At 42.1% G+C, this 15,730-nt stretch overlaps 2 protein-coding genes across 4 annotated transcripts in view; both read right to left on the bottom strand.

Moving 5' to 3' along the window:
- Nucleotides 1–366: 366 nt before the first annotated feature.
- si:ch211-119e14.1 (FK506-binding protein 4) lies at nt 367–2,379 on the bottom strand. The gene is made up of 2 exons (XM_052154084.1): nt 2,272–2,379; nt 367–1,205 (listed from the first exon to the last, which is right to left on the bottom strand). Exon 2 carries the CDS (start codon nt 1,201–1,203, stop codon nt 598–600), a length of 606 nt encoding a protein of 201 aa, XP_052010044.1. The 5' UTR covers nt 1,204–1,205; nt 2,272–2,379; the 3' UTR covers nt 367–597.
- A 4,243-nt stretch (nt 2,380–6,622) lies between these two features.
- The window catches only part of coro1b (coronin, actin binding protein, 1B), a 33,143-nt gene continuing 24,035 nt past the window's right edge, over nt 6,623–15,730 (bottom strand). For all 3 annotated transcript variants that reach the window (XM_052090479.1, XM_052090474.1, XM_052090467.1), the window contains 2 exons: nt 12,492–12,800; nt 6,623–9,786 (listed from right to left, as the gene is read on the bottom strand). In XM_052090479.1, the coding sequence (XP_051946439.1) occupies nt 9,664–9,786; nt 12,492–12,800 (432 nt within the window). In that variant the 3' untranslated portion in view covers nt 6,623–9,663. The remainder of the gene's footprint in view (nt 9,787–12,491; nt 12,801–15,730) is intronic.

A 15,730-nucleotide genomic window follows, 5' to 3' on the forward strand; every position in this document is an offset into this window, starting at 1 on the left:
AAGTTGTCCTTTTTGAATAAATAAAATATCAAGTTATTCCAAAAATGTTTTACCCTCAGCTTTTATGAGCGAAAACTGAACTGAATTGAAAATGTAAAAAAAAGAAAAATGTGAGAATGTCCCAATCACAGGGTAAACCATTTCTTCAAATACATTAATAATAATTTTGACCTAACCCATTAACTTTTGATCTAGCTCTAAATTATCTTGAGTGGTTTCATGGTTGCAGCCCCCAAATGGTTGGTGGTTCAATGTCTTAATGTTATCTTAATGTTAGTTAGCCAGAGAAAACACTAGAAATGTTCACAATCACTTCATTGACATGATATTTTTTTTATTGTAAAAATATTAACATCTCATAAAAAGTTAAACAAGTATATATTTAAAATGTATTTTCAAATAGTTTGAATAGTTTCTTTGTTTCCAAAGAAAACGAACAGTAAAAAGCAAAAATAATGGTGCGTTATTGTGTACCATATTTACTCAATGTTAAACTTATTCTTACCTACAAAACTGTCTGTAACACTTGAACCCACTGAGCAAAGGCAACTTGCCTATTCATTTCTAAAACCATGTCTCTACTCATCTCTGTGCTTTTCATAAAGCAGTCAAGTCATTACCCCCATCTTTGTTCTCCTCAGACCAAATAGCACTACCGGCAGATGGCTTGAGGTCTGTAAGCAATCCCACTTTCTCTTCGTTCTTCGCCTCTTCACTTTGTGTATCCTCCTCTCCAGCTGCCGCCTCATTTTGTTTCTCCTCTTCCTCAGTAACTCTTTTCTGGTCCTCTTTCCTCAGATTTAACCTCTCCCTCAGGTCAATGCTAGAATAGTCATCCGAAGAATCATCTTTGACATCTCCACTTTCCTGTTCGTCATCCTCATCGCCGTGACTTTCATTCTGTTTGTCGTTATCATCCTCCTCCTCCACGTCCCCTCCTTCAATACCTTGCATGACCTCTTCCTCTTCATCACGGGGTCGAGGCCATATGTTAACACCAAATCTGTTTTCCACAAATCCAACTCCTTGTCTCAATCGGTCCCGCAGGCCGCCTTCGGCGAAGACTGCACGTTGGAGGGTGTACTGTCCATTTGTGTCAGCATTTAGTCTCTTATAAAGGTACACCAAAGCCAGAACAAGTATGACCCATATGAAGAGGAGGGCAATGACAGTTGGGGTACTATCAGCGGAGTAAGACGTCATGGCTATAGCATGAAGAAAATAGAAGCACACTTGTTGAAATACATACAAATAAATTTATTTAATGTAGAATCAAGAATTTCACTGAAAAATTACTTACATTTCAGTTATTTCTCACCAGATCTATTGTATGCCTTAAGAAAACTTGGACGATGATGCACAAGCGACATGGACCTATTTTATTCCTTTTTTTAAACTTTGTATTCACTATCAATGTCATTGTACCAGGATATGTATTCAAATCTTTCATTTTGTGTTTTGCATGAGAAAGCAAGTCATATGTGTTTTGGACTCAATGCTAGATGTGTATAAATATGATGAAGAACTCTATATTGTATTCCTGAGCTTGAGGTGGGTATTAACCAAAACTCATGTTCTATTGAATCTGTCTTGAACTGAGGTTTATTTGCCAGGGTGAGCACTGCATTCCCGCCATACAGTGTTGGACAGTAAACCCACTGCAATAGCACACAGGAAGTAATCATGCTTACATTCATTTTTGAAACATTTGCAGGAAATCACTTTAGTTTCTCACATCATCATAATTGTGCAACTGTGACACCCTTCTAAACTAACTAGCCTATTAATTCAAGTTTCTGAATAAATGAGAGTTCCCAAGCACTTAACAGCACTTAGTTTGCAAATTTTGCTGATACAGCTGTGAATGCTTTAAATGTGGCATGGACAAATGTTTTTATTGTGTATTATTGTCCCAAGTAATATGCCAAATAAGATCATATGACAAAAATTCCTAAACGAGGGAAAATTAACCAAATCTAAAATTATGTTTGAAGACAGAAATCACCTCAAGTTACCTAAAGCCCATATGCAATGTGCCACTAAAACACGTGATTTTTACATACATAGGTATGTACGTAGAACATTTATAGTTGGACAAGTGACTGTCAGAGATTGTTTTTTAGGAGTAGCAGGCATGTATATAAGGTTGCAAGTAAATCTTTGGGTGGAATGGAAAATAAAAAAAATATTAGTAAAGCAACAAATACAAATACTATGAGTTTTGCCCCAGTAATAATAATATAGAATACTATAATAGAAATAATAACTTACCTCTATTCAACTGTTCCTACACCCATAGCCCATTAGAACATAAAATAGAAAAAGTATCCGTTCAAATATGTCACAGTCATATAGGCAGGAAAGAGGGGTGGGTAGAGAGCGAGAGAGAGAGCGAGAGAGAGAGAGAGAGAGAGAGAGAGAGAGGGTATGTGATTAAATGTGTGTGGGAGGTGTGTTTATAAGACTTTGAAAACCAACAAACCAAAAAAATTTAAGAAAATATTGATTTTGATGTCAATTATAAATTAAAAAGCTTGAAAATGTGTTGTCCCATATGCAAATTTAAAGGGTAAATTTAAAAAAAAGTAACCCACTAAAAACAGGGATGGATTATTATGACATGCAAAGGCCCTGGGGCCAATTATCTCCAATAGTTATTGAGCAGGGGGCAATTCGGGGTCACCAATCTAGATCGTGGAGCCTTAAAGCCCAGGGCACCCCCGGGCATTCAAGGGCCCCTGGGCATGGTCGGTAATCCATCCCTGACTACAAATTAGGGGCCAAGCCTGGAAGAGGGTGTAGCCCCTATTGCATCCGTTATTTTTCTGTATTCTTATTTTTCTTCATGCTGGGAGTCTATGGCAGCCCCTAGAACTGTATATTGGAAAATGATGAAATATGGCACAATGATAGGGGTGGTCATGAGTAACCCCTATACCAAATTTGGGGGTCTCTAGGGCATACTCTATAGCTTCACCACCATGTCAAAAATTTTGTTTGATTACACTTCTCCTGATGATTAATTTGGACCCTTTAGGAGACCGGGGATGAAAGTAACACCTTTTGTTTGGGCATCAGTAAATCAGTGCTTGTTTGTGCTAGGTCTCTCAAACTTTGATACATACTACCCATATCTGTCTTCTACTAATATAACTCACTTGGACATCTACTACACAATCACAGATTATGTGAGTTAGTGTCAAATATAAAGAGTTCCGTTGTTACAACCGACCCCACAACTGGGGTGAGTTGTAACACTAGCTGGGGATGGATGTAACAATGAGAGGTCATTTGTTAAAATAAGATCCACACTATACAATTTATACAAGAACTTTATTGAAGAATAAAGAAGACATTGTATTAAATTAGATGAACAATATAAAGTTACAAAAACACATAATTTTTAAAAATTTTACATTAACTGAAAAAATATTTCTGTGTGTGTTTGAGTGTGCGTGCGTGTGGACTGTATTCCTGAATGTGCATGTGTCACAGGTTCAATCACTGTCACAACTGTGGCAAATGTAGACTGCTGCCCCTGAAGTGCAGGCTTTGTGGGCCCAGAACTGACAGTTTACACACCCATATTTATTTTGGCCTTGAGTTTGCAAAGTGTTCCATGCACACAATGCAGAAATTCTCATCAGCTGAGGTTTCAGAATCCTCTTTATCATTGGGCTTGTGCCTTTTGCTTGGCTTTCTTCTTTTGTCCCTTTCCAGATGGCAGGGTTATTCTTTTTTTTTTTTTTTTTACACTTTTTTTAATGGTCCTCTTCCTTGCTTCCTCTTCAAGTGCCTGTTTCACAGGTGCATCTGTCAGGATTTCGGATTTACTCTTTCTCTTCCCACTGGCAGTCTTCCTTGGTCCTGCTTTGGGAAATGGATGGAGAGCAGATGGACTAAAACCTTTTTGAGCAGCTTGAGTTGAGAGGTCCGGCTGAGTCTGAGAAAAGGCTTGACCTGCCTGGTCAACTGGAAAAGAGGCTTGGGCTGGCTAAGCTGATGTGGAGGCTTGGGCTGGCTAAACTGAGGTGGAGACTTGGGCTGGCTAAGCTGAGGTGGATGCTTGGGCTGGCTAAGCTGAGGTGGAGGCTAGGGCTGGCTAAGCTGATGTGGAGGCTTGGGCTGGCTAAACTGAGGTGGAGACCAGGGAGGCAGGTGGTTCAGGGTGATCTGTGACCTGTGATGGTGCATAGTCACACTCCTCAAAAATGTCTGGATTGAAAGGCCAGATGCCTGTACATCTAAAACCAGCTTGTACGTTGTTTGGCGTAGCAGCATTGGGGAATGCAGTCTCGACCAGGGTTGGGATGTCATAGACTGTCATTGTTTTAGCAGGATTGATTCTCATCCATGCATCACTGGCTGTGTTGATCAACTCCTTGAATGGACCATAGACACTACGATCAAGGGCCAGTAGCTTATGAGAACAGTGGGGTGGGAAAGAGAGGAGCTCTATCCCATTTCATTTGCAGTAAGTGACTGCCTTCATCAAAAGGGGATAGTTGTAACATATTTTATGAACTGTTACAACAATCCCCACAACAACCAGCCATTACATAGCTAACTGTTTAGTGTATGTGGGTTTGAAGTTAGCATGAATGCAAAGCATCAAATTAAACTAGAGAAACGGCTACTTTAGGTGATGTAAGTTGCAACATTGCATCTGCAATAGAATGAACACTAGGCAAAAAATTATCTTGATAAAAAAAATACTTACATACCTGAAAATAATTTTTTTGGTTGTAAAATTCACAGTGTTGCTATCAGAGACATGTCACTTCTCATGTGAGCACGAAAAGGAAATGGGAGTCCACGATATTGATGACATCACCGCAGCTCTTTTCTGATTGGTCTAACTGACAGTGTTACAACTAACCCAGTGTTACAACACTCCCCGGTCTCCCCCTACACTAAAACTCCCATTACAATGACTTCCATCTTGGATTATGATGTTTACAGTTTAAACCTTTCACATCTTTTAAACTTGGTTTGATTTTCCCGAACAATGGCTCAAAATAATCTTGACATAAGCCGACTTTAGAGTTCCCCCACCTACAAAATCCCAATGTAACCCCTGACTAATGTTCCAAAACTTATTGGTTTTGAATCCAAACCTAGGCAGGGCATCTGGTATGATTTATCTTTACTGGAGCTCTTTGTGCTGTGCTTACTGAATGGTTGAAGGGCTAATTTAATTTCTATTTTGTTTATACAGTTAATCATGATAACCGCTGTTTGGCTGTGCTTAATGTCACATTTGTATGACACTCTGGTGGCTGTCAACCATGAGGCAGTGTGGTTCAGTGGCTTGTGCACAGAGCTGTAATATGGAAAAGTACAGGTTTGAACACTGCTTGTGGGATGACTTATAAACCAGTGTGCATTTGCAAAGTAAACCATAGCCAGTCATGTAGTCAACTAATACATCTCTTTGTTCACCATCGCACAATTTTGTTTTTCTCACAATGACTCTTCAACTGTCACAGAATGGAAAACAGACATGCATTAACATAATTCATGCTATAAATGCATTCTACTTAAATAATATTATTTTGTTATATGTTTAACCCAAGTAATGTACTAAAAGTAATTACCTTCAGTAACTGCATTCACATTTTTTGTAATCTGCCTTTTTTTTCTTACTTAAAAAGTAAGTATATTACAGTAACTAATAACTTTGCAATTGGATTACACCTAACACAAGCAGGGGGCAACATGAAAGTAAATTAAAGAACTGTGATAATCAGATCTTGAAAAATCTAGAAACATAGGAACACTGCTATTATTCTAGAAACAAATATATAAATGTTTGCATGAAAGCACATGCAAATACAGATTTTGACTCTGCACAGGAAGAGTACAAAGAAACATGGTTTCCTTTAGCTGGAGATTGAGAGCTGAAGCACAAGTGTCTCTTAGACCACATCCTGTTGTAAATGTTGACTTTAAAGATGCGATGAACTATGAAAAAATAATGCTTTATTGTTAGTGCTCAGTGCTATGTGCATATTGCTAAGCAATGTGAAATTATTGATTTAACAAAAGCTTTGATACAGATGATCTCAATAGTAAACACATTTTGTTACACAAAATCACAATAGCAGTGTAACAACCACATATGTGGCAATGGTTGTTCTAATGCTTTTAGTATTATTGTACATGTGAAAATGTTCTCACCTCAAGGAACAGTTATGTGTGAGAGGTCACATTGGTTCAAACATTTGAAACTCAATGACATTTGCACTCAGTAAAAGGTTGCCAATTTCTCCTTGGCTAGTAATACAGCTACTCTTAAATCAGATCTCAAAATTCATTGCACATGTTCCATTTTAGTTTTGAGATTTAGATTAACCTAGATTTTAAAATAATTTAATCATTCAATTCATTTCAGAAAAAACAAGTGTGGTACTTAATGTTGTTCCATTTCAAAAATAGCTAGGAAATGTGCATGTAGAAATCGATGTCACTGCTAAACCAGTGGGGTTTCATATCTAAAATTAGCCTTAAAAACCACCAATTTTCTTTTGACCTTTACTGTGGGACTGCAGGTAAAATCTGATTGTAACATGAGTACAAGAAATAATAACAAATAGTAGAAGTACATACTGTATGAGTAAATGTTGTTTATTAAAAAGAACATGTTGAGTTAGCACTTAAGTTTAAAGTTGATGAGTAATTAGCTAATTTACAACATATGCAGTAAGTAAAGCTAAAAATAAACAAAATCATTCACAGAGAAGGATGAGTCATCCCTGAAACTAGCATTCCTGATTGTAGTGCCCATGATTAAAGACTTTAAAAGAGAGGCTACAAATAAAACAAATATAAAAACACCACCATCTAGACCTATCAACATCACATCATTCTAACAGATTTTTCATATTCAATCAAACAGGAATAAATCACCACTATTCATCAATGGAAGAAATGAGATCAATGCATCTCACAAAACCTTTTAAGAACATGTCTAGGTCATACTTCTCCCCCAAAAAGAAGTAAAGAAATTATATTTTGCTTTAAGAAAATAATGCTTGTTTAAAGGAATTTTGTTTTGGCATTGTTGACAATTAAGCCCCCAACTGTCATTACAGTAATGAGAAATTTTTTGAGAAAGTGTGCTCACTCATCAAAAAACAATTTTCATTATGCTAAAATTGTCATTGGTCATAGAAATAATTTAGGTTTCATTTTCTTAAAGCAAAACAGAATTTCTTATGACTTTGGGGTTAAATGTGAGTTGGATTGTTTTCATGAGTTTCACCCTACAAGGTCTGCATGAGGAAGTATTTTAGTTAATGACAGTTAACTCCATTGCTCTATGAGCTAGTGTTTCTTTTTTATATATACTGACAGCTCACAAATACCTTCAACTAAGAGTACAGTTTCTAAGACATACACACATATCTACTCATGAAACTCAAAAACATCCAAACTGATGCTACATTTGTTAAGACATACACTACCTGTCAAAATTTTGAACCACTTACTCATTCTTTATTATAATGTTTTTTGTTTTTACATTTTAGAATAATAGTAAAATCATCAAAACTATGGGATAACATAAATGGAACTATGGGAATTATGTTGTGACTAAACAAAATCCAAATTAAATAAAAACTGTGTTATATTTTAGCATCTTCAAAGTATTCACCCTTTGCCTAGAATTTGCAGACATGTACTCTTGACATTTTCAACTTCTTGAGGTATCACCCTGGGATGATTTTAAACAGTATTGAAGGAGTTCCCATCTATGTTGGGCACTTATTGGCTGCTTTTCTTTATTATTTGGTCCAAGTCATCAATTAAATAAAATCAAAAAAAATTAATTTAATTTTTGTTTTATAATTAAATAAATGAATATGGTGGCACAATTACATTTTTGTCTACAAAAATAATTTCAAACATATAAGCATATGCCTTCAGATCAAAAGATTAAAAAAATCATGAGAAACATTTCAGTCAAGTCTTTCAAAATTTTTGAGTGGTAGTGTACAATGGAAGAGAGGAAATATTTAGAGCAGGTAAACCTAAGAACAGTGCTGTTCAGTGTATAGAGATAAGCACCATTAAGCTTTAGTGAAAGACTCATCGATTCAGCATGTTGGATTATTACACTTCCTGAAGGATTCTAACAGTTAAGCAGAGGCATACATACACTGGTGGACAAAAGTTTGGAAAAATGTACAGATTTAGCTGATTCATAAGGAAATTTGAATATCAATTCACCAAAGTGGCATTCAACTGATCACAAAGTATAGTCATGATATTACTGATGTAAAAAAAAACAGCACCATAACTATTTGAAAAAAAGTCATTTTTGATCATATCTAGACAGGCCCCATTTTCAACAGCCATCACTCCAACACCATGTCCATGAGTAATCGTGCTAAATTGCTAATTTGGTACTAGAAAATTACTTGCCATTATATCAAACACAGCTGAAAGCTATTTGGTTAATTAAATGAACCTTAACATTGTCTTTGTGTTGCCACAGTATGCAATAGACTGGCATGTCAATATTAGGTAAAAAATTGCAAAAAAAGAAACAGCTTTCTCTAGAAACTCAACAGTCAATCATTGTTTTGAGGATTGAAGGCTATACAATGCTTGAAATATCCAAAAACTGCAGATTTCATACAAAAGTGAACACTACAGTCTTCAAAGACAAAGGACAACAAGGACAGAAAGAGATGTAAAAGGCCAGATGTAAAACTAAACAAGAGGATAAGTACATCAGTCTCTAGTTTGAGAAATAGACTCCTTACATGTCTTCAGCTGACAGCTTCATTGAATTCTACCCGCTCAACACCAGTTTTATGTACAACAGTAAAGAGAAGATTCAGGGTGCAGGCCTTATGGGAAGAACTGCAAAGAAAAAGCCACTTTTGAAGAAAAACAAAAGAAGATTTTAGAGTGAGCAAAGAAACACAGACATTGGACAACAGATAATTAGAAAAGAGTGTTATTGATCTTAAACCCATTGAGCATTTGTCAGATCAGCTAGACTGTAAGGTGCGTGAGAAGTGTCCAACAAGACAGCCACATGTATGGCAAGTGCTACAGGAAGTGTGGTGTGAAATGTCACCTGAGTATATGGACAAACTTACAGCTATACTGGCAAGGATCCGCAAAGCTTTCATTGCTGCACGTGGAGGAACTCTTTGAAGTAGTTTAAAAAGTTCAGATTTATTTTTTTTCAAATAGTAATAGTAATTTTTCATGTTATTAATTTCCTGACTATACATTGCGATCAGCTGAATGCCACTTTGGTGAATAAAAGTACCAATTTCATTCCATAAGAGCAAAATCTGTACATTATTCCAAACTTTTGGCCACCAGTGTAATTGCTGTCTTAATACATGTTCGGATGTTCGGATGTTTATGCAAATGCTGACCCAACCAAATACAGACAAGTAGACAAGTACAGTTAGCAGTAGTCAGAACCTGACATCCCTATTTAAAAGCACAAAAATGAGCAGCATTTATTATATCAAATGTCAGTGCATTTAAAAGCAAAGTGTTCCAATAATGTGTAAAAACTTAATCGTATCTTTGTATCGCTATGCCACAGTAATGTAACTGCATTTCCCCAAATCCTCCAGTAAAGCTTTCTGAATCTGAGTAATAAGGCTATGTGTTCTGATTTGTATGTTGTTTCCTTTACACTTCTCCATCCTCAATGCGGGCGAATTGTCTTTCGAGTACGTCAATCCTGTGACCTTGAGTCAGAACCAGGGCACGCAAAGCTCGCACCTCCGTTAGAATATCCGTAAGTTGGTCATCCTGTGCAGAAATAAAAAGCAAAAAGGTAAAGTTAACAAGAACTTAAACCGGCAGACATAGATGAAGGACAGCAAAGATAGCCTGAAAGGCCTTGCATAACTTGTTGGTGTGATGCTAAGTTGTTCCGGATTGTTGGTTATGTGGTTGCTGACATACGGGTATAAAGGGGAGCTGGGGAGCGAATGTCAGACAGGTTTTGAGGCAAGAATACGGATATGGCGCATTACAGTGGTAGGGATAGTGACGTGGCAAGGGGAACACAATGTCTCGTTCCTTCCATCGGGGAACGGAGGTTAAAACAGTAACCATGACGTTCCCCTTCTGTCACTCACTCGACGTTATGTCGATTGTAGTGACACAAGGGGTCCCACTTCAAAACACTATGCACTACCAGTGTTAAGTGTCTGCTGAGCCAGGTGCAAGCAGGCTGCTGCGTGCTAGAAGCAGCTGGGTCAGCTGCACGTAACCCTCCACAACACCCCCACTAAAAGGTGTCATATACCGCTCTTAGGTTCCCAGTACCCATACGGGAACAGGCGATACGACTTGTATGGGAGCCAGCCGGCCAGCCGCAGCCTTTTCTCTCTCTATGTTTCTCGTCATAGAGTTAAAAAGTGACTGGGGCTATCATAACGCTATAGATACGTCGGGGAAGGCGTCCTTTCCCGTTCCTATTCTTTCAGGAGGAAAAGGCCCTGGAGACCACGACCTGCCCAGACTTGGGGGAGGTAACTCGTGGCCAATACACATGGGGGTTGTCAAGCCACCAGTGGACATGGTGCGGTGGTAGATCCTGCCTGACAAGGGAGGAGTTGCTACAGACACAGCGATCAGGGGGCAGCAGAGACTGCCCAAGGGAGACGTGGGTCCTACCAGCAGGGGGACCGTACCACGGAAAATACGTCACAGGGAGTTGCCTGAAGCGGGAGCTATGCTTGTGGAACCCAAGCCCAACACAGAGCACTTGGCTCATGGTATGTCTGGTGGCGAATTCCTACGCTGAATCCGCAGCCAGAGAACCCGAGCGGTGCGACCATGGCCGAAGATGCCATATGCCCCAGGAGCCTCTGGAACTGTTTGAGAGGAACCACTGTGACTGGCTTGAAGTGAGCGAGGCATGCGAGCACTGACTGCACACGCTTGGTTGTTAGGCGCGCTGACATTGAGACCGAGTCTAACTCCAAACCGAGAAAAGAGATGCTCTGAACCGGAGAGAGCTTGCTTTTTTCCCAGTTGACCTGAAGCCCTAAACAGCTGAGCTGAGGCATGTAACTGGTCCCTGTGGGGGCATGGTAACACTCGAGAGTGTGCTAGGATGAGCCAGTCATCGAGGTAATTGAGTATGTGGATGCCTCTGCGACCTTGGTGAAGACGCAAGGGGACAGGGACAGGCCGAAGGGGAGGACCTTGTACTGATACGCCTGACCGTCGAACGAGTGGCGCTGTAGGCTTTCGCAGTCAGTGATGACGTTGTCCTACAGGCCTTGGAGGGGTGTACCGGGCGGTCCTGCCAAGTGGCTCGCAACCGCCCTGTCCACCTGAGGGACCTCTGTGTACCCGTGGACCACGCCGCTGTCCAGGGTAGCGAGAGCGGATGATCGAGGAGGTCACTGGAGCCGAGGTACCAATCATGAAGCCGCGAGGGTTGGGGAGGAAGACGGAGGGTTCCAGTCCAACCCAACACTCACAGCATCCTGGGAAAGCATGTCTGCCATCTGCATATCAGACTCTGACTGGGCGGGAGTCCGGTCAGGTCTTCAGCGTCAGATGCCTGAATGCCGAGCCACCGTCATCCCGAGCGCAGACGGAAGCAAACGAGCATGCCGGGGAGCGGGTGGTTCGTGGGGCTGTGCCTTGCGAAACAGAGCCCGCTGCCACCCCAAAATCGCCTCCATCGCCAACCGTTTCATCCTCAATCCCGTGGGAAGAATGAGCGACGCAGGGGGCGGCTGGAGTGGCGGTCGTTTTGAGAAACGAAAGCCACGACCGGAACGTTGCCACGGTCATGTCCTCGCAGTAAGAACATGAACCATCCACAAACACTGCCTCAGTGTGATTGCTACCCAGGCACACGAGGCAGCGTCTATGACTGTCGGATCTGGAGAGATACCGGCCACATCCAGGAACTACACAGTGGCGGAAGGGCATCTTTAAAAAGACGCGTCCTGGAAAGGACGTTCAACGCTCGCTCGTGAATATTGCTCTTTTACCAGAAAAAACTATTTTAGAGGAGAATAAACTCTTTTAGAGAAATCAAACTCTTTTAGGAGAGAAGCGCTGTCGAAGCGCCCAGGAGCAGAGTGTGCACAGCCTACAGAGAGGAGAAAGCCGCTGGAATGCGCCATCAGATCCAACAGAAAGCTCTCTTGCAGAAGTGGGTGAAGCAGTCGTGACACACAGCTCACTGATCACACAACCGTTCGACTCCCCCTGTCTGTCTGACATTCGCTCCCCCCGCTCCCCTTTGTACCCGTATGTCCGGAGGCGGGGCATGCAAATTCTGCCTGCCAACTTGACATTGGCCTTTTCTCAAGTTCAGAAGTACATGAGGCTCTCAGAAGAGAACCCTTGTGTCAATTCCATCGACACAACGTCGAGTGAGTGACAGAAAGGGAACTGAAATTTGCATATTTTCTTAGTTTATTTAGAAATATCAAGAAAAGGAAAAACATTTCACCGCCATTTGACAACAAACCCTCACTCACCTCTTTCTTCATTCTCTCCATCCCTACATCCATGTCCCTCCCTCCTCGTCCGTGACCCACCTCCTCACTCTCCATCTCATCTGCCACAGGGTTTGCTGGCGCAGTCGTGCTGCTGGGACTACTGTTGGTCTGAGAAAGCAGTTTGGGTCGACCCCGGAGCGTGCCGCATTTGGACGGAGGGGCTGTGTAGCCTCCGCTGAGGGAAACAAGGGTTGGAGGAGCATCCTGACCTGCTATCCAATCTTCTGCCAGCAGAGCTGGCTCTAATCCCGCTGTATCCGGGTACAAATCCCCTTGAAACAGGTCAGACTGATTGTGGTGGGAAAGAAGGATATAGATTAAAAGAATTTGATTGCATTTAGGCAGAGAGAAAATTTTTATTTTTTGTTATTGAACTACGTGTGCTGGTTTCTTCCACTTTCCTAGGCACAAAGCTTCTAAAAATAGAGCAGTGGGAGAAAAACGTTAGTTACACATGTAACTGTGGTTCTGTGAATTCCGGATGACCGCCAGAGGCAGTATAAACACTACTGGATTATCGCAGCGCCAGCCAGATAGGTCGAGAGAATATACCAACAAAGTCACATAGTGACGTATGCTGAGCCCTGGGGGTTATAAACCACAGCCGCTCAGCACTCTGCCTCGGTACGCCTTTCTCGCGCATTCCGAGTGACCAAGAACTCTGGCGGTCATCTGGAATTCACAGAACCACAGTTACATGTGTAACTAATGTCCTGTTTAATTCCTACTGACCTCCAGAGGCAGTATAAACACTTCTGGATGACCCATACCAACATAGTCATGAGGAATGCCACTGACCTGTTGAAAAATTAAGCCCGCTCCTGAAGAACTGCAGAACTCACGGCATGATGAGCAGCAACGTTGACCTTATAAAACCTGGCAAACGTGCATGGGGAAGCCCAGGAAGCGGCAGTGCAGATGTCCGCCAACGAAACTCCTCTAAAAACAGCCCATGAAGGTGAGATGGCCCAAGTGGAATGGCAAGTTAGCCCCCGGGGCAGTGGTTGCCTTGCTGCCTTGTAAGCCAGTATAATAGTTTCCACTATCCAGTTTGACAACCTCTGCTTCAACACTGGAGCACCTTTCTTCACACCACCATAGCAGACAAATAACTGGTCTGACTGTCTAAATTGAGCAGTAGTGTCCACATAACACTTCAAGGCACGAACAGGACACAAAAGTTTAGCACTTGAATCAGACCCTGAAGAAGTCTGAAAAGAGGCTAGTTCAATGTGCTGGTTAATGAACTGAGGAAGAAAGACTTTTGGAAGAAAAGAAGGATTGGGTCGTAGGACCACCCCGGAGTCATCCGGCAACCAACGCAAGCACAATTCACTAACAGACAGTGCGTGCAACTCACTGACTCGTTTCGCAGAAGCAATAGCCAACAAAAATGCTGTCTTCAAGATTTAACATTTCACGTCAATGCTTTGCAAGGGCTCAAACTGGGATGAGCAAAGGAATGCAAGCACGAGTGGCAAATCCCACACGGGAAAGTGAGGATTCCTAGCAGGCTTAAGACGGCGTGCAACGGGCAGCATAGATCTGTCGTGTGGAAGAAGCCCTAGCATTGGAGATTGTGTGAATAACCGCAGGATTACAATGTTCCAGAGAAGGATTTAACCCAATGGCCAGACCCAAAGCTGCAAGCGAGCTGGATCCGGGTGCCAGACGCTGGCCTCCAGCTGGGAGAGGAGGTCCTTCCTGGGGGGAAGCTTCCATGGATTGCCTTACAGAAGTCTTAACAACAAAGGAAACTATGGTCTGGCTGGCCAACGCGGTGCCACGAATAACACTCTGTGCTTGCAGAGGGAGATCCTGTGTAACGCTTCCCATAACAGAGGGATAGGTGGGAACGCATATAGTAGGCAGTTCGGCCATTCGTGAGACAGTGCATCCTGGCCCAAGGGGCTGGACACTTCTGTCCTTGTGAACCATAGATGACAGTGAGTGGTCATCTTCGAAGCAAAAAGATCCACCTCTGCTCTTCCAAATCGTAGCCAGATCTCCTGCACAACATCTGGATGAAGTCTCCATTCTCCTGGATGTACCCATCTGCTGTCTGGTTGCATGCTCCTGAAATATGAGCTGCCCTCAGTGAAGCGAGTTGTGGCTGGCCCCATGTCAGGATCTCGTGCGTAAGCTGTAGAGACCTGCAGAATTTCGTGCCGCCCTGGTGGTTTAGATAGAACACTGTTGAGATATTGTCGGACCGAACGAGAACATGGCTGCCTGCCAGGACTGGCATGAAATACTTTAAAGCCATGAACACTGCACATAGTTCCAGAAGGTTGATGTGTTCTGTGGTCTGGGTCGGTGTCCAGCGCCCGCAAATACCCCTCTGGTTCTATGTTGCCCCCAACCCTGTGAGGGAAGCATCGGTCGTGACCAACTCCCGTCGAGAGGGAACAACACCCAGGGGCACTACTGTCTTCAACCACTTCACCTGCCTCCACCACCTCAACGCCTGAGAAATTACAATCAGTCGATGGCGATGTCTGGTGGGATCTAGTTGCAAACTGTTGTTCCTAAACTGAAGATGATCTGAGGTGGAGTAAACCTAGGGGAATCACCACGGTAGCAGCAGTTAACATCCCTATTAGTCGTAGGACTACCTGGTACTGTAAAGACAAACCCGGGTGAAAGCAAGCCAAGAGTTGTAGAATGTTCGTCACACGTTCTTGAGACAGGGAGGAAGACATTAGGCGGGAATTCAGGGTTATTCCTATGAACGTAGTGGTCTGTGTTGGATTCAGACAGCTCTTTTTCTCGTTCACAGAAAAACCCAACTTCTACACATGTCTCAAAAGCAGTCTGGAGTCTTGCACAGTCTGCTGTTTCGTGGGGGCACAAAGAAGCCAGTCATCCAGATAAGGCATAATACGCATACCTCTCATCCAAAGAAGAAACAGAGCTACGCTCACACACCTTGTGAAGACACGAGGAGCAAGGGAAAGACCGAAAGGTAGAACCTTGAGCTGGTAGGCTTGATTCAGGAAACTGAAACGCAGAAACTTTCTGTGATGAACAGCAATTGGGATGTGAAAATATGCATCCATCAGGTCGACACTTACAAACCAATCACCTGCTGCCACAGACCGAAGAACGCCGGCTGTGCGCAGCATTCGAAAAGGAAGGACCTTCAGGAAGAAATTCAGATGCCTCAAATCGAGAATTGGGCGGAAACTACCGTCCTTCTTCGGAACAAGAAAATATGT

This window comes from Xyrauchen texanus, chromosome 2 (genome assembly GCF_025860055.1).
Source record: "Xyrauchen texanus isolate HMW12.3.18 chromosome 2, RBS_HiC_50CHRs, whole genome shotgun sequence".
NCBI lineage: Eukaryota > Metazoa > Chordata > Actinopteri > Cypriniformes > Catostomidae > Xyrauchen > Xyrauchen texanus.

Excerpts from the sequence above, each read along its gene's own strand:
- si:ch211-119e14.1 (XM_052154084.1), bottom strand. The coding sequence starts at position 1,203 with ATGACGTCTTACTCCGCTGATAGTACCCCAACTGTCATTGCCCTCCTC.